At 43.3% G+C, this 19,052-nt stretch overlaps 1 protein-coding gene across 4 annotated transcripts in view; it reads left to right on the top strand.

Annotated features, from left to right (window-relative positions):
* Positions 1-19,052, top strand: part of SMG6 (SMG6 nonsense mediated mRNA decay factor) — a 240,643-nt gene that overhangs the window by 54,450 nt on the left and 167,141 nt on the right. For all 4 annotated transcript variants that reach the window (XM_032263411.1, XM_032263413.1, XM_032263414.1 and 1 more), the window contains exon 9: positions 13,026-13,087. In XM_032263411.1, coding sequence (XP_032119302.1) covers positions 13,026-13,087 — 62 coding nt within the window. The remainder of the gene's footprint in view (positions 1-13,025; positions 13,088-19,052) is intronic.

The raw sequence follows: 19,052 nt of genomic DNA, 5'->3' as shown, positions 1-19,052 counted from the left end.
GTTGTATATCTAGGCAGGATGGTACAGTACTGGGTTCTGTGTGGGTTATATATCTAGGCAGGATGGTATAGTACTGGGTTCTGTGTGGGGTATATATCTAGGCAGGATGGTAAAGTACTGGGTTCTGTGTGGGGTATATAGCTGGGCCGAATGATACAGTGCTGGGTTCTTTCAGTTCTTTGCTGCCATTGTCTGATCCCTGTCTGAGCTTCAGTGTGTCTCTTTTGCTCCTGACCTGTGGCAAGCCAGAAATTGCATGTGTGTTCTAATCTTCTGATCTTTGTTCATCTCTCCATCCTCTCATTTATCACCTATGGGCCACTCCTGTGTCCTGGGATGTAAAAATGAATTATTCACTAAAAAAGATCACAGTTTAGAGCTGTGCTGACCAGTATGGTGGCCACTAACTATATGTGGCTAGTTAAATTAATGGAAATGAAATAAAATAAAAATTAAGCTCCTTAGGCACTCTAGCCTTCCATCAGGTGCTTGTTAGTTATATGAAGCTAGTGGCTGCTGTTATGGTCACTGCCAACAAGGAACATTTCCATCATCTTGGAAAGTTCTGTTGAACAGAATAATCTAAAGACAGGCATGGGTGTGTATAATGAAGATGTACTGTGATACCCAGTATAACAGCGGTATATGAAATATTCTCTGAGCGTGAAGGGTAAGGTGTCAGGCTCAGCCTGGAGGTCGAGGGTTGGATGGGGAGGTTTAAGTGAGGAAAAGGGGACTTTATTAGATAAAGAAAGGAGTGCATAAGAAGGGATTCTAGGCAGGGAGAGAGCACAGCAATGTAAAGAACATGGGGAATTTAGGGCGCCACGAGTAAGTCTTCGTTACTGAAGTGTAGATTGATCAGCTAGGGTGAAGGCAGAAGGAGGAGCCTCCAGAGATCAGACCGGAAAAGTTATTTACTCACTAGGAATGTATCAGTCACCTGCTTGACCCACTGTGGATATACTGTGGTGAACAAGGTATACAAAGTCCTTGTTCTGATGAACACTCAGCCCCTCCTGTTCATAGGTTTTGCGTCTGGTGTCAACCAACCATGGACTAAGGAAAAAACAGTAAAAAATAACAATATGACAATAGAAAAACACAGCATGACACCTACATAGATGGCATTTACGTTGCATTAGGTATTGTAAGCAATCTAGTCATGACAAAGTATACAGGAGGATGTGTGTATGTTGTATGCAAACTCTTTATGTAAGGGACTTGAGCATCTGTGGATTTTGGTATCTGTGGGTTGCTACACCTAATCTCTCATAAATACCAAGGGATGACCAGGTGTGTGTATATAATTTGGGGATAAGTGGTGATAAGTGCTGTCTGTGAAAGCGGGGTAAACCAAAGCAGTAGCTCTCATACTTTACTGCATAGTATAGCCACTTGGGGAGTTTAAAAAATTTGTGATGCTCAGACTCACCCCTAATCCAATTAAATAATGTTTTGATATGAAAGCTAGGCATCAGTGTTTTTTAAAGATTTCTAGGAAATTTATTTTTTTCTCTTTGAGACGGAGTCTCTCTCTGTCGCCAGGCTGGAGTACAGTGGTGCCATCTCGGCTAACTGCACCGCATGTCCTGGGTTCAAGCAATTCTCCAGCCTCAGCCTCCTGAGTAGCTGACTACAAGGGTGCGCCACCATGCCCAGCTAATTTTTGTATTTTTAGTAGAGATGGGGTTTTGCCATGTTGGTCAGGCTGGTCTCAATCTCTTGACCTCATGATCCACCCACCTCAGCCTCCCAAAGTGCTGGGATTATAGGCATGAACCACTGTGCCCGGCCAGGAAATTTCAATGTACTGTAAAGTTTGGGAACCACTGGCCTAGAAAAGAAATCATACAAAGGCCCAGTTTGGGAGCATGCTCATCACATTCAAGGAACAGGAAGAGGTAGTGGAGTAAGATTATGTAGGACTTTTGTAGGTCATCGTAAGGACTTTTTGGCTTTCATTTGGATATTAAGTGTGGTCTCTTTTTGCCCACTCACTTGGGCTGCAGTGTAGCAAATAGAATTGCTTCTACTCAGGATCAGAACCTTAAATCCTGACAGAAATCTCTTTTCCTTTAAACACCTTTGTTCGGGGGCTGGGTGCAGTGTCTCACCCATGTGATCCCAACACTTTGGAAGGCTGAGGCAGGGGGAATCACCTGAGGTAAGGAGTTTGAAAGCAGCCTAGCCAAAATGGCGAAACCCTGTCTCTATTAAAAAAAGAAACAGAAATTGGCTGGGCGTGCTAGCACATAATTCCAGCTACTCGGGAGGCTGAGGCACAGGAATCCCTTGAACCCAGAAGGTAGAGGTTGCAGTGAACCGAGATCGCATGACTGCACTCCAGCCTGGGCGACAGAGGGAGACTTCATCTCTAAATAAATACATACATACATGTATACATACATACATACATATCTTTGGATTTTGTCACGTGACTCTCCAAAAAGAAATGGATTTAAATTCTCACAGATAGTGATGTGTATGCTGTGTCCCTACAACATTAATCTGTTTTTCTTATGAGTTTTTTTGGTGTATATTATCTGGATAACCTGTTTAATCACTATGAAATCTATCTATCTATCTGTCTATCTATCTATCTATCTATCTGTCTTTTTTTTTGAGACAGAGTGTCGCTCTGTCCCAGACTGGAGTGCAGTGGCACAATCTCGGCTCACTGCAACCTCCGCCTCCCAGGTTCAAGCGATTCTCCTGCCTCAGCCTCCTGAATAGCTGGAATTACAGGCACATGCCACCACGCCCAGCTAATTTTTGTATTTTTGATAGAGGTGAGGGTTTCACCACGTTGGCCAGGCTGGTCTTGGACTCCTGATCTTGTGATCCACCTGCCTCGGCCCCTCAGAGTGCTGGCCCTATCTATTATTTTTTCAAATTAAGTCTCACTCTGTTTCCCAGGCTGTAGTGCAGTAGCATGATCACAGCTCACTGCAACCTCTGCTTCCTGGGCTCCCACTAAGCATCCCGAGTAGCTAGAACTACAGGTGTACGCCACCATGCCTGGCTAATTTTTTTTTTTTTTTTGTAGAGACGAGATTTCACCATGTTGGCCCAGGCTGGCCTCAAACTCATGAGCGCAAGCAATCCACCCACCTGGGCCTCCCAAAGTGCTGGGATTACTATACATGTGAGCCAGCGTGTTTGGCATTTAGTCTTTTTAAAATACTCATGCTTGGTTCTGCACCGCTGCTAGTCTATAAGTTACTTGGAACCAGAACCACTGAGACTTGTCCAAGTGTGAAATGACAGTCTCCTTCAGGTCTTCCCGCTCTTTGTTTCCATTGCTATGGGATGATTGCAACAACAGCCTTTTACCTGGTCTCCTCACCTCCACACACTTGACTCCACCCAGTCCCTCACCCCTCGACCATAAGTTTTCTAAACGGACAGAACAACCTTTAAAAATACAGGTTTGCTCATGTCACTTCCCTACTTAAAACCCTTCAATACCTTTAATGAAGATCACATTTTTTTTTTTGAGACCGAATCGCCTAGGCTGGAGTGCAGTGGTGCTTTCTCTGCTCTCTACAGCCTCCGCCTCCCGGGTTCAAACGATTCTCTTGCCTCAGCCTTCCGAGTAGCTGGGACTACAGGCACCTGCCAGCACGCCCAGCTAATTTTTGTATTTTTAGTAGAGACAGGGTTTCACCATGTTGGCCAGGATGGTGTCATCTCTTGATCTCGTGATCCACCCGCTTCAGCCTCCCAAAGTGCTGGGATTACAAGCGTGAGCCACTGTACCCGTCCCGAAGATCACATTCTTTAACAAGGACTTGTCCAACATGCCCTGCCTACTTCTTCAGCCTTTCTCCTATGGAATCAATCATCTAACCATGCCAGTCTACAATATACCACTTTTGAGAATATCATACATGTTGTTCCCTTTGCTTAAGACACGTCAGGACATGACTCCCTATGTTTCCTCAGCCCTCACTTTTTTTTTTGTTTGTTTTTTTGAGACGGAGTTTCACTCATGTTACCCAGGCTGGAGTGCAATGGCGCGATCTCGGCTCACCGCAACCTCCGCCACCTGGGTTCAGGCAATTCTCCTGCCTCAGCCTCCTGAGTAGCTGGGATTACAGGCACGCACCACCATGCCCAGCTAATTTTTTGTATTTTTAGTAGAGACGGGGTTTCACCATGTTGACCAGGATGGTCTCGATCTCTTGACCTCGTGATCCACCCGCCTCGGCCTCCCAAAGTGCTGGGATTACAGGCTTGAGCCACCGCGCCCGGCCAGCCCTCACTTTTCAACTCAAAGGTCTTTTCCTCTGAGAAGATGGCTCGGATGCTGCTTCTGTGTATTTCCACAGCATCCTCGCCTTTGCCAGTCGTGGCACTTCATAATTGTCTGTGTTCTCACAGAGCGAGGATTATCTCTGCCTTGCTCACAGCTTGTGCACTGTGCTTTGTACATAAAACTTGCCCAGTAGGTTTTTATTGAATGAGTAAATGTGTGGGTCCATGTGTGAGAAAGTCGTCACCATCCCTCTTACGCTTTGTCAACCTGTTCATTTATAAGATGGGTTTGACAGCTGGGTGCGGTGAGTCACATCTGTAATCCCAGCACTTTGGGAGCCGGAGGTGGGTGGATCTCTTGAGGCCAGAAGTTCAAGACCAAACTGGCCAACATGGCAAAATCCCATCTCTACTAAATATACAAAAATTAGCCGGGTGTGGTGGCATGGGCCTGTAGTCCCAGCTACTTGGGAGGCTGAGGCACAAGACTTGCTTAAACCCAGGAGGTGGAGGTTGGATTGCGCCAGTGCACTCCAGCCTGGACCACAAAGCAAGACTCTGTCTCAGCAACAACAAAAGACAGGCTTGAGCTTGTGTATGTGCCCTTGGAAAATTGTTATCCGGTCGTCCACCTGATGACATAGTGGGAGCTTCAGCCATTTCCTCTTCTCTCTCACTTGTGGAGTGCAGACACAGCGTGTCCTAGCTCCCCTACTATTTGGGTGGATGGGCCTGAGAGTTCCCAGGTATGAGAGAGATGAGTCAGAAAGGAGAGTCATTCAGAAACTAACCCAGTCAGAGCAACAGTGTTGCCCTTTGGCTGAACTTTCTGTCTCTTTTTCTGTGTACCTGAGATACTAAGCTGGCAGCAAGTTTGAGTTGGTTGTTACAGATTGTCACACCACAGCATCGGGACTCATAAATCTTAATCTGGCACTTTCCTTTGATAGCGTTGTTTTGGGAAATGTCCAGGAGCTCTCTGGTCTAAGTGAAGTCCCTATTGGGCTTGGGTGTATTCTGTTTCTACCCTGTCACTTAGCCCCATCGTGGCTTCTAAGGTGGAAACCTGGAGAGCCCCAGTTATATTTCTCTGTAGCCTTTGGAGTGTGTGAGTTCAGCAGCTGCAAGAGCAGCAGTCTTTGGCATTTGTTGTCACTTGTGCTGTGATAGAATGGGATGGTGCTTACACAGCTGGCAAGAAAAGTTGTATTTACTTAGAATCATGCATTTGTGGGCTCTTAGCATTGGAAGAAATACTGAAAATTGGTGCTTCTCCTGTGATGGTGAAAGATGGGTGGATATCGGAATATTCTGTGGGGCATAGGGGTTCTTTTAAACTATACTCTTCATCACTACCCATCTTCACCTCTTAGCCCATGAGAATCATAACTTTCCAATACATGTGTATGGTAGCTCTTAAGTGCTGTGCATGGAGAAGCATCTTTTGAGACACCAGTGTTGTAGATTAACCCAGGGATCAGCAGACATTTTTTTTTCTGTAATGATTCAGATAGTAAATATTTTAGGCTTTGTGGAACATGTGCCTTCTGCTGCGGCTACTCAGCTCTGCCTTTGTAGGGGAAAGCAGCCATTGACAGCACATAAATGATTGTGACTGTGTTTCAACAGAACTTTATTTATGGAAACTGAAATTTATGTTTCATATAATTTTCATGTCATGAAATATTCTTTGATTTTTTTCAGCCACTACAAAAATGTAAAAAACATTCTTAGCTCATGGGCTGTACAGAAACAGGTGGCAGGCTACATTTGACCCATGGCCATAATTTGCCAGCGTCTGATATAGCCTAGTGGTTCTCAAATCTGGCTATTTTTCACAATGACCTGGAGACCTTTAAAAATGTTGATTCAAAGTCCTCCAATTTAAAAATGTTGATTCTGTAGGAATGGGGAATCTGTATTTTTTACAAAAGCTGGTCAGGTGATATATACATACTCAACGGTTATGAAATTACCAGTACTGATCTCACATTTAATTGTTGAAGAAACAGCCCTAGAAAGTTTACGTGACTTGCTGATAATTAGCAGCAAATAAATGGCATAACCAAAATTTGAACCTAGGTCTTCAACTCTTAAGATAGTGGTCTTTGTTCTTACCATTCTGTCATATTCCTTGCCCCCAGTAAATACAAAATATTCACATATTCTTGGCTCCTTCTTTCCTTTATACCTGGTACTAGTTTCCTTTCTGAGAGCCAGCCAGGTACTCTGAGCTCAGTTGTCCCTCTGCTGGCTGGCTGTGTTTTCTGGAGCTGACTGCTGATTTCGCCCAGTTTCCCTCAGTCTGCTGGCTTTCACTGGGAGAGAGAATGAAGTAGCGAATTGCTTTAATATAGGCGGCAGCACTAAACTGCAGTGCAAAGTTGAGAGCCATCGTTGCAAGGGGTGCATTGATTGGAAGAGGTCATTTTAAAAGGCACATTTTACACTTAAATTCACATGTCTCAGACCTAGCTGTCTTCAGTGGGACATCTCTACAGTAACGTGTGTTTAATTGTAGCTAACTGAGCTTTCATCCACCCCTAAACAGTTGTGGAGTGGAGGAAGTCAAGGGTGAAGAGCGGCTGCCATCCCGGTTCTTCCGCAGCCTCTGTGTGGCTCTTTGGTCCAAGTAAGGGATTTAAGGAATGATTTTGATTTGCTCTATCTTCCTGCAAGGCATTTGAGTCATGCTATTAGGTTTGCCCATACTACTTCTACTACTGCTGCTGTTGCTGCTGCTGCTGCTGCTGCTGCTGCTGCTGCTACTACCACCACCACCACTACTACTGCTACTGCTACTGCTACTGCTACTGCTACTGCTACTATTATTACTACTATTGCTACTACTACTATTACTACTACTACTACTTCTACTACTACTACGTCTACTTCTGCTTCTACTATTTCTTCCTTCTCCTTCTCCTCCTCCTCCTTTTCCTTCTTCTTCTTCTTTCTTCCTTCTTCCTTATTCCTTCTTCTTCTTACTTCTTCTTACTTCTGTCTCTACTGAATGATTATTGCATTACTGATAAGTTTCCACATTTTGTGTACCAGGTCCCCCTCAGTTTTTTTTTTTTTTTTTTAATTCTCATTTCCTTAGGTCCCCACTTCCCCAGAGACTTTTCCTGTCTCTGTGACAGGGAAAATGGCAGTAAGGGAAACAGTGCCTCCTGGCACCTTCATAGGCCGTGCTTAGGTATGGGAGCATAAATGGGAAATTGGCAAATTAGTACGTTATCTATCTTTGTTCTTGGACTGTAAGCTCCTTGGCATTAGAGACTCTGTCTTCACGGTTTGCTCTTGTGTCTAGCATAGGAATGCAGGGATGAGGATGATGTATGAACAGCATTACCAGTGGGCCCACATCCTCCCCTGCCTTGTGATCTCAGTGCTTGAGGGAGACCAATAAGTCGGCTTCCATTGAATGCTGTGAAAGTCCTGGCCGTTTTACTAACAGGCACTCATGAAATTTGGTCCCCACCTATGTTGTCTCATATCTAAGAGGATAGATCCCTTTTTAAAAATGCAACAAAGTTTTGCTTTTTAAAAAATTTATGGGGCCAAGAGCAGTAGCTCATGTCTGTAATCCCACCACTTTAGGAGACTGAGGCAGGGGATCACTTGAGCCCAGGAGTTTGAGAACCACCTGGGCAATATAGTGAGACCTTGTCTGTACAAAAGATAAAAACACTATCTAGGTATGGTTGTGTGTGCCTGTGGTCCCAGCTACTCAGAAGGCTGATATGGGAGGATTGCTTGAGTGCAGGACATCTGGACTACAGTGAGCCTTGATCGTGTCACTCTATTCCAGTCTGGGTGACAGAGCAAGACCCTGTCTCAAAAGGAAAATGTGTATATAAAAATAGAGACGTTCCATACAGATAAGAGAATGATAATTTATGCTCCTCAAAATCACTTTAAAAATGCCCTTTGGAATTCCTTTAATACTGACTACTCTTACTATCCTTAAAATGATTGATTTTTCAGAAATTCAGTTTTTCACACGACTCTTTAAAAGCAGGAGCCACTCTTTCGGAACTGAAATTGGGCCTGTTTCAGAATCCCCTCCTCTTGTGTTGTGTTGATGCCTCTGAGCAGCTTTTCTCTCCTTCCTTGCTCCACCGTCACCAAGCCCTTAGACACAATTGTGAGTGATAATTTTCAAGGCTTGTATAAAACATCCTGTCCTCAAACTAATTTGTATTATTTCATTTCATCCTTTTAGTTCGGAGTTAGGTAACGTCAGTGGCAGAAATTCCATTTTACAGTCCAGGAATAATCTAAAACATTTTACCTATAATCCCACAGTTAATGACAGGACAGACTTTATTGTGTCCAGAGACCTACCCATCCATCTCCTACCATTAGTGTCTCAGGGTTAAGCTCAGGAGCCCTCAGTGAACTGGTTTTGGACTTGAAGTAAGGAGCCAGAAGACCTTTAATAATTCCAGCACTGCCTCTCAGGGATACACCCAAGAAGCATTTTTGTTTCAGTGAGCAGTAGCTACATATGTAAGGAAGACCTAGATGCAGGTAGCCTCACAATTAGAGAAGTAACATTTATTTTCCACCTGAGCAAGAACCATCTAGGTGTATTATTAAAAATAAAAATCTGCCAAGCAAGGTGGCTAACACCTGTAATCTGAGCACTTGGGGAGGCCAGAGCTGGAGGGTTGCTTGAAGCCAGGAGTTTGAGACCAGCCTGGGCAACAAAGTGAGAAGCCCATCTCTACAAAAAATAATAAATTAACCCTGAGCATTGGCATGCGGCTGTAATCCTAGATCTTTGGGGAGGCTAATGCAAGAGGATTGCTTGAGCCCAGGAGTCAAGAGGCTGCAGTGAGCTGTCATGTTGCCACTGCATTCCAGGCTGGGTGACAGAGCGAGACACTGTCTCTAAAATAAATAAATAATAAAAATTTAAAAGTTGTAGAAATGGAAGCCAGTCCATGGTGATGTGTTAGAGAGAAAGGAGTAAGGAAGCTCAGACTGAGGCTTTTCTGACTGTGGATTTGGTGTCAGTTAAGAGTTCTCCAGAGGTTCTGCCTTAGTGCTAATTGACTTCATATTTTGTCTCGTAAATGTTGTCTAGGTCCGATTTGATCAATATGCAACAAATCTCCCTCATGTTGCATATCTTCTGATGTATCTGCGTTTTTAGCTCCTTTCCTAATTGAAGTGTTAATTGATGACAACAAAGAGAGAGTATGTTTAGCAGTGACGTTCAGGCTAAAAATAAAGCAGTGGTTCTCATTAACTAAGGTTAGGAAGCGTGTGTGTATAGTTTGAAAAAGTTATCTAAGATTTTCTTCACTTCCACTAGTTGAAAAGTAATGCATTGAAATCTGCTTTTTGCAGTTAAAATATGGTAGTGGCAAGTATGGATTCAGGTAATTCGGTGGGCTTCATCTCCTACCCTAAGGAAGTATCTTTGTGAAGTATAGGTAGAAGCATAGATGTTCCAGATCTCTTGGGGGTCTCATTTTGTCCAGGAGGCATTGTGGTTCAAACAGTGTGAGCTTCCTAATCAGGAAGGAAAACTTGAATGGGTTTTTAGTTGCTCTTCAGTTCCCTCATTAGCCCTTCATTGAATCAGCTCACCAATTCTTTTTCTGAGACAGGTATAGGATAAGAGCAAGAACACTGTGGAATCTGAAGACCTGGGTTCAGGTTCTAACTCTTGTCATTTACTAGTGTAAAGTGGCTTAAATTTCTGAGTTGGCTTGGGGGGTGGTATTTAGGCTCTAATGAAGTGGGTTAATATCTTTTTTTTTTTTTGAGAGACAGAGTTTCACTCCGTTGCCCAGGCTGGAGTGCAGTGGAGTGATTGTGGCTCACTGCAACCTCTGCCTCCCAGGTTCAAGAAATTTTCCTGCCTCAGCCTCCCTAGTAGCTGGAATTACAGGTGCCCACCACCATGTCTGGCTAATTTTTGTATTTTTAGTAGAGATGGGGTTTCACCATGTTGGCCAGGCTGGTCTCAAACTCCTGACTGCAGGTGATCCACCCACCTCACAGGCGTGAGCCACTGTACCTGGCCGTACAAGTACCCTTTAAATATAACCAGTTTAATAAAGGATTCCTTGTAATTGTGAATGAGTTAACCAGTTTATGATTGACAACTATAGGAAGAGGGATAACCGAGTTAAAATAGAAATAGAGAGAGGATGTATATTCCTAACATTTTATTTGATATAACATTCTTTCTGTAGAAAAGTTACAAGAATAATAACAAAAAACTCCCACGTATTCTTCTCCCAAATTCTCCAGTTGTTACCATTTCACTTGTTTCATCATTCATTAGTAGACAGTGTTAACAATCCAGTGTTTGCAGGTCAGGCATTTAGATCCATTGCCTAAGATCCCACCACAGGTAAATGGCAGAGATGGAAGTGAAACACAGGTCTTTCGTGGGAAGGTTCCTGCTTCTCACTATCTTCCTCTACCAGTAGATCTAGAGATCTGCACTCTAGCCAGGTTTTGCCACTAACATTGGTATAGCTAGTGGCAATTTATTTTGCAGCTGTTCCTCACTCTTCCATTCTGGGCTTTTGTTTTGTTTCGTTTTGTTTTTGAGACAGAGTTTCACTCTTTGTTGCCCAGGCTGGAGTGCAATGGTCGATCTTGGCTCGCTGCAACCTCTGCTGGGTTCGAGCAATTCTCCAGCCTCAACCTCCCGAGAAGCTGGGATTACAGGTGACCAGCACCACGCCCAGCTAATTTTTGGGTATTTTTAGTAGAGACGGGGTTTCACCATGTTGGTCAGGCTGGTCGAGAACTCCTGACCTCAAGTGATCCACCTGCCTCAGCCTCCCAAAGCGCTGGGATTACAGGCATGAACCACTGCACTCAGCGTCTTCCATTCTTTTGATGAAACCCAGTGTCCCTGGCCCTGACTCACCTTGCTGTATAGACAGGTTATCTTCAATGAAATATTCTGAGCTTTTTATCTATAAATTAGTGTTAATCTAGTATTACCGATTGAGTGCAACTCATTTAAAGCAAAAACAGAATGAACATTCTATGTGGAGTTTGATGTTGATCGTTGGTAAAGTGAGAATGTACCCATTTTCCCACACCTGGCTTCCATATGAAATTGATGGCACTGCCATAGTTTGATTGTTGTTCTTTTTTTCAAGGAGATTAAACAGGGAATTTGTCCTTTTGGGCCAGACTGCCCAGGGATGCTGGACTGTACCTTGCCCAAACCACTGGCATCCTGGGGTCAGGATTCTTGACTTCTCTTCCTGGCTGGCTACAGAGCCCTGAATATATTGCTTCTAAGAGATCAGGGAAGATGACAAGGAGGTATATTTTTTAGATTGTCTCTGCTTTCTTTGGGTTTGATTTGAAAATTTTTTCCCTCCCTTGTTTTGCTGAGAAATCTTTTGGTTTTGATGGAAGTAGATTTTCTAGAACCTTGAACCACGATTGTAAATTGGTGGCTCATAAGCCAGATGTGGCTGGCAAATGTGTGTTTTGGCTTCTTTAATGCTTAAATCATTTTCATTAGTAGCCAACATGTAAAAACCAGAGGATTTCACATAAAAACCCAGATTTGGCCAAGTGCGATGACTCACACATGTGATCCCAGCACTTTGGGAGGCTGAGGCGGGAGGATTGCTTGAACCCAGGATTTTGAGACCAGTCTGGGCAACATAGTGAGAACTCTACAAAAAGTTAATAGTTATCTGGGTGTGGTGACACATACCTGTAGTCCCAGCTACTCAGGAGGCTGAGGCAGGGGGATTGCTTGAGCCCAGGAGGTCAAGGTTGCAGTGAGCTGTGATCACACCACTGTACTCCAGCCTGGGTGACAGAGTGAGACCTTGTCTCAAAAAGACAAAACTGGCCAGGTGCAGTGGCTCACAACTGTGATCCCAGCACTTTGGGAGGCCAAGCAGGCAGATCACTTGAGGGCCAGGAGTTGGAGACCAGCCTGGCCAACATGGCAAAACCCCATCTCTTCTAAAAATACAAAAATTAGGGTTGTGGGGGCGCATCCGTGTAATCCCAGCTACTTGGATGGCTGAGGCATGAGAATTGCTTGAACTTGGAGGTGGAGGTTGTAGTGAGCTGAAATCGTGGCCCTGCACTCACAGGGCCTGGGCGACAGTGAGATTCTGTCTCAAATACACAAAAAACCAAAACACATTGCAGTTTCCAGCTTGGGCCCACATAGAGTATTTGGCTAAAACTGGAGTGGAATAGTCATAGGTTACTACTGTCTCAGTCAGCATACTTCATGCCCAGCCCTTGTAGACACTTGAGTTTTCAGCTGCAGACCTAGGACATGAATTCCAGTGTTTAAAGCTGGTTATGAAAGAAGACTCCTACTTTCCTAGCTAGGTAGGTAGAAAAATAAATCAAACCAAGGACTTCACTATTATCCTCGTTCCTTTAAGAGTTTCATTTCCATCTTTATGGGGCCAGAGTGGCTCCTGCATCCTCGGAGAGCCGTGGGCATCTTTCTTAACATCCTGCTTGTTCAGATTCTCTGCCTCATCACCTGCACACAGGTGCCACTGCCGGCAGAGGGTGCTGTCTGCTCACTGAGCCTGCTGTCATCTTGGCTCAGCTCAGCGGCAGCTGTTGGGCATGTGCCCTGGATCTGTGAGAGTTTGGGCATGTCCATTTGGTTCCCATCCCTAGTGCCCACCCCTTAGACCCTGGCCAGGTTATTGTGTCACTGGGGACTCTGTTCAGTAACAGGAAACTGGGGAAAGTTTAATTGTTTTCTCCTCTCCCTTTTTCCCATGCAGCTGAACAAAAGGTTCATCCTCAGTTTTCTCCATGCCCATGGGAAGCTGTTTACCCGGATTGGGTAAGTGTGCAGGATGTTTATTTTATTTTCCTACATTACAAGTCATTTTGGAATTTCATATTGTTAGCAACTAGACTGTGTTTGTAACTGAGGGCACAGGGTGTGAATTCTTAGAGGCCTCCACCTTCTCTTCTTTTCCCTTCATCTTCTTTCCTACTGTGCTCATGAAATTTGGGAAATATTACTCTCTCCCTTGCCTCTTCTTTCTATACCTTTCCTAAAACCCCCCTTTAAATACATTCTTGTCCCAGCCCCCACCCCAGTCCCTCTGGATTTCTCTTTCCTCTGCCTTCCTGCTCAGTCCCTAGTGAACGCCTCAAGGCAGTCATGCTAAATCCCTGGGTACAACTGTCAGGGGTCCTCCTTGGGAATAACTCTATTCACTAATTTTCCATCAAAAGGAAGAGTACCATTTTCTTTCTGTGTCCTTCTGACCCATACCCTTTCCTTCTGTACTCAGTTTCCTGTGCCTTATTGCTGATCTCATTAAAGACCAAGACTCTATGGTTTCGTCATCCACTATATATACATCTCAGGGAAGGTAGTGTGTGCAAAACTAACACTTCAATGCTTAAATTCCTGGAAGGAGATTGAGTTTTGAGTATTCTCTGGGTGGATCAGAGTTCCTCCTCACTGCATAAAATTAGTGATCCCAAGCCCAGCGCAACGCCTGCACGCCAGAGCAGTTGGAGGCCTGGTGCCTCTTTAGAGCAGGACCTCCCTGAGTATAGGAGAGTGAAGAGAGGAGTAGGTGGCAGTGATCCCAGACCAGTCTTCTACTGGGTCTTAATATTTTCTGAGTTGGAAGTTTATTGTGAGCTACCCTTTGGGGTGATTTGTTTTGAATTATAAATACCCCAGTTAATGTCAATGTTTCCCTCATAACCTCATAAGTTTATCTGTAATTCTCTAGAAGGTTTTCTTTCTTTCTTTTCTTTTCTTTTCTTTCTTTCTTCTTTTTTTTTTTTTTTTTTTTTCAGACAGTCTCGCTCTGTTGCCCAGGCTGGAGTGTAGTGGCATGATCTTGGCTCACTGCAACTTCTACCCCCTGGGTTCAAGTGAATCTCCTGCCTTAGCCTCCCAACTAGCTGGGATTACAGGCATGTGCCACGACACCTGGCTAAGTTTAGCATTTTTAGTAGAGATGGGGTTTCACCATATTGGCCAGGCTGGTCTTGAACTGCTGACCTCATGTGATCTACCCACCTCGGCCTCCCAAATTGCTGGGATTACAGGTGTGAGCTACGACGTCTGGCCTAGAAGGCTCTCTTAGTGGCGGTAGGGGCTATGTCAGTTTCCACATACTATTGTACTTTTTTGAGAAGCTGAAAGTCTTGGTTCCGCTTAAAAAAACTTGGCCTATGGGCAGTGGGCTAGAAAATGTGCTTATTACATATTCACTTGGTATCCACCTGGGCACGAATGACAATGATGGTCAATGTAAGCATAGTTTGGATTTCAGAATGACTTGGGAAAATTGGAGAAGGTGCTAGTAGATTAATCTCTATCTGTAGAAATACTTGTGGAGACATTCACATAGGCAAAGTAAACTAGATGCATCACAAGGTCCATCTCCTGCCTCCCACCTCCCCCATCCTGCCCCTGTCACCAGTATAATTTCCACTCTGGCTGCTTTTGCCTAACACTGTTATTGTTAGAGCCTGGCATATAATAGGTGCTTAGTTAGTATTTGTTATGTAAATGAATGAATTATTAAAAACAGATGGATTGTGAAGCACTACAGAGAAAGATCTAGTATTCTGGTAGATTACCATAGACCCAAGACAATCACTAGTGAATAATAAAAGAGTGTAGTTACAAGGTTGAAGGTGGATAAGATGACATTAATATCATCTTACAAATAACACCTCAGAGTAGGAAATACCATTGTGTTACACTTAAAGTAACAGTCGATGGTACTCCTGCTTCTTATTTCTTCTTCTTCTTCTTCTTCTTTTTTTTTTTTTTTTAAAGGGATGGAGCCTATCTGTGTGACCCAGGCTGTAGTGCAGTGGCTGTTCACAGGCATGATTATACCACACTGTAGCCTTGAACCCCTGGCTCAGCCTCCCATGTCACTGGGACTACATGCTCACACCACCACACCTGGCTTGTTTATCTTTTTTAGTTCTTACTTTTTAATCTTTCTCTCCTTTACTATTCTTCGCTCAGCGTTTTCTCTCCCCTTTCCCTTTGCCTATGTTTGTTCTTTAAATTTTCCTGTACCGTGGTGCCCTAAGTCAGGATTTCTCAACTCTTGGTGCTGTTGACATTTTGAACTGGATGACTGTGTTGTGAGGGGCTGTGCTGTGCCTTGTAGGATACTTAGGAGCATCCTGGTTGCTTTCAACTGTGCACTGGTAGCCCCCCCCCCCGCCCCCGTCACCGCCCCACCAAATTCGATGATTAGAAACGTCTCCACACATTGCTACGTGTTCCCTGGGAGACAAAACGCCCCTTATTGAGAGCTACTACTCAAGATGTTTCTTGCTCTGTTAGAGACTTTTGGGACTAGAACAGTTGTAAATCTTGGTGCAGAATGTAGGAACATTTAGGATATCAGGGGTTTGTTTGTTTGTTTGTTTTGTTTTGTTTTTAATCAGGTTAAGCAGTGGTTATACCCTGATTTCCCCTCCACCTCTAAAATTCTTATATTTCAACACATGTTTTGGAATAAGTTTGGGAAAGAACCACAGTAATGATTAAAAAGCCAGATAACGACCGGATGCAGTGGCTCACATCTATAATCCTAGCATTTTGGGAGGCCATGGTGGGAGAATTGCTTGAGCCCAGGAGTTCAAGACCAGCCTGGGCAACATAGGAAGAAGACCCCATTTTGATTTTTTTATGGATATAATAGAGAAATTATTTAAAAGCCAGAAAATAAGATCTGAAAGGAAAAATTAATTTTAAGAAACATTAAGGTAAAAAATATTTCTTTCCAGACAGCTGTAGGGTGCCTAACATATTGAAATAGAAAGAGTCCTAACAGGATAGTTCTTGACTTTTATGGGATGACAGTAAGAGAAAATAGACTTATGTTGTAGCTGGAGAGATCTGGGTTAGGTGTAAGAAAATTTCACAGAAGGGAAGATGTTTGAGAATTTTCTTTTGGAGGCCTTTAAAAATGAATAGATTATGTATGTCACTTGTCTGAGGTGGTTTACTGCTTTCCAGGTTATTTTTCAGGACCTCTTTTATTCCTGCACATAACATACTCTTGTCAAAAAGGTAAAGCCAGCCCAATTTCACCTTCATAAAAAATGACTCAGGGTTAAGGAAAATGTATGTCAGTTCTAGGCGCTTCATTCCTCTTAATCTGTCCTGAAGGTAAAAGAAAATTGAGCCCGGTATTTATTCTGGAAGGCAGAAAGAGAAATAACATTTCTATTGTGGGGGAAAAAAGTATAGAAGTCTGTAAGACTAGGAAAGCAATGAGCCCAAGCCACACACAACATTGTGGACTGTTGCCTAATGACCAAGAAGATGTGAAATGTGGGCGGTGTTGAAAACGAATTAAGAGTGAGGAGATTGTAATGGGGAGCAGCTAAAGGCACATCACTCTCCCACCTGCCTTTCAGAAAAGCCCCTCTGCTGCTTCCAGGCACGGTCTGCTCTGTGCCTGGTGCTCCACCTTGCATCAGCAGAGACTCGAATGCCTACTATGTGCAGGATCAGTCTTCACTCCCAGCACTAGCTGGCAAGAGGCTCAGAGCTTTAGAGGAAATCTTCACTGCCAGAAAGAGTTTTTTGCCACTTACTAGTTACAAGATCTCGAGAGTAAACAAGTCAGAGCTGCTGTGGGCTTCAACTAACCTTATCAGTGGTTAACAGAGATGATCTCCAAGGTCCATTCCAGTCCTTACGTTCTGTAGCACTATGATTTGTTTCTTTTTCTCAATTCCACCCTGTCACATGGCTTCGTTCTTTGATTTTGTTCATTTGCTTCTGGGTTGTCCCTATCTTGCTCGGTTTTTAAGAATTAAGAGGTTGGGAAAAATCAACCTGGATTCTTTTCTGCAGAGAAGGTTGTCTAGCCCGGCTGTGCCCCTCAGCATTTGAAGGGTTGAGTCCTGGTCGGTTAGTCACTGTCTGAGTCAGTCCCGGATTTGGGTCCTGGTGTTGTCTGAAAGATTAGTTTCTTGAAACTGCCATTCAAATGAGACAAGGTGTCTCTTCACTTCCCAAGGCGGCCACTTTAGTCAGTGAAACACATATCCTGAAAACGATGATATCTTCTGAGGTTTTGAAGGATAGGGACAGAGTCATCTCAGACTCAGGGAAAGGAATCAGTTGGGTGCCGTATGGCTCCTGACAGATCCTTTCCTAGTGAGAGGCAGATCAGACCTGCACTCAGACTCCGCTGAGGGAGGTTAGGAAGCTGGCAGCCTGTAGGCTCTGAACTTGGGACAAGTAGAATGCTTTTGCTTCGTATTATTGCCTTGATCACAGTTACCACTTTAGTTTTTACCTGCTTGCTTAGTCACGCTATTTACATAGCTTCAAAGTTCTTGGAATTCAAAGACTGATATATTTATTTTGTAGTTTGAATTTTAAAAAATATAATGTTTGTGTCTGATTCATTTTTTAAATTAACCAATGTTCTTAAATACAAAAGTAAGATGTATTCATTATGGAAGCAGTCTTTTTTTTTACTTCACAGTGCTCTTTGTAAAATATTTAGAAAACTCAGCAAAGAAGAACAAATAAAAAATTACCCATATTCCTACTACCTAGAGATAACTCCACCGTTAAAATTTAGTATATTTTCCAATTTTTTCTACATATCACATACACTTTTAAAAATTGCTTGAAAACTATTTTCATTTAATATATTTTGAAGTTTCTCTCACGTGATTAAAAAATGTAATACAACTTTAAAAAGTAGTATTCAATTGTATGCATGCTCCATCTTAATCATCTATTATTGGGCATTTTAGGTTGCTTCCAGTTTTTGGTGATTATAAATGACTACTTTTTGTAAGTTTTCTCTGTTGCTTCTCTTCCTACTTTATTGCTGCTGCGACTGCTGTTTCTTCTTGGCTGAAATTTTATAATTATTACATAAGTATTATCCAGAAATCCTCATAAAAGTATAACGTTAAAACTAAGACTAAAATTTTTTTTTTAACTCTCCCCAACCCCTGTGCCCTCCAAAGAGATAGTACTAGACATCAGGGTGTGTATTCTTCTAGACCTTTTCACTGCATCTGCCTACTTACTTACATATGATGTGACCATCACGAAGTAAAATTTTCTGTTTGTAATGCGGGATGAAGCAAAGATTATTTCTCAAAGAGAAATACATAAAACTACTTACAGGTAGTTTGAGGCCAGATTTAGACAGCATTTTGGTTACAAAACTGGGAACCCGAAACCTACTGAGCCCTGAGGAGCACTCCTCTATCTACACCTCCCATGGTTGCTGCTGAAGAAGGCTGGGTTTGCATGAATAGATCCACCTTCCCTCACATCTCACATTTGAAGTTACTCTAACATATCCTCTGAATTCAGTTTTTTCTTTTGTTTTAATCATGTTGAACTAGTTGAAAAGTAAAGGGATAATTTAAAAAAAAAAAAAAAAAAAAAAACTTTTTAGAGAAAGAAAATGTGGACATTTGACCTGGTGCTCATTCAAGACTTCAGTCTGACCCAGAGAGTGTTAATGGGTCTGTTTCAGTTCCTACCCCAGGGAAGAGGCTTCCTCAGACACAGCTTCGAAACAAAACCGTCCCACGTGATACTGCTGTCCTGTCGTTCTGTGCTGGCTCTCCACTGCCTTTCAACACGGAGACACATGGCTCTGAAACTCGCCCAGCGTGGCTGCTTTTCAAGCAGAGTGAACGCTGCTGTTCTCGTAATGAGAAGTGCTAGCCCCCCTCCCCACCTCTGACCAGAAAGAGTACTGCACAGTGTCAGGATTTCAAATGAAACCTTTGTTACAGCCCATGGGGAAAAATGGATC

This window comes from Sapajus apella, unplaced genomic scaffold (genome assembly GCF_009761245.1).
Source record: "Sapajus apella isolate SASKATOON/1434 unplaced genomic scaffold, GSC_monkey_1.0 scaffold136, whole genome shotgun sequence".
NCBI classification, from domain to species: Eukaryota; Metazoa; Chordata; class Mammalia; order Primates; family Cebidae; genus Sapajus; species Sapajus apella.
The sequence above is the reverse complement of the archived record's forward strand: the minus strand, read 5'-3'. Positions and strand labels throughout refer to the sequence as shown.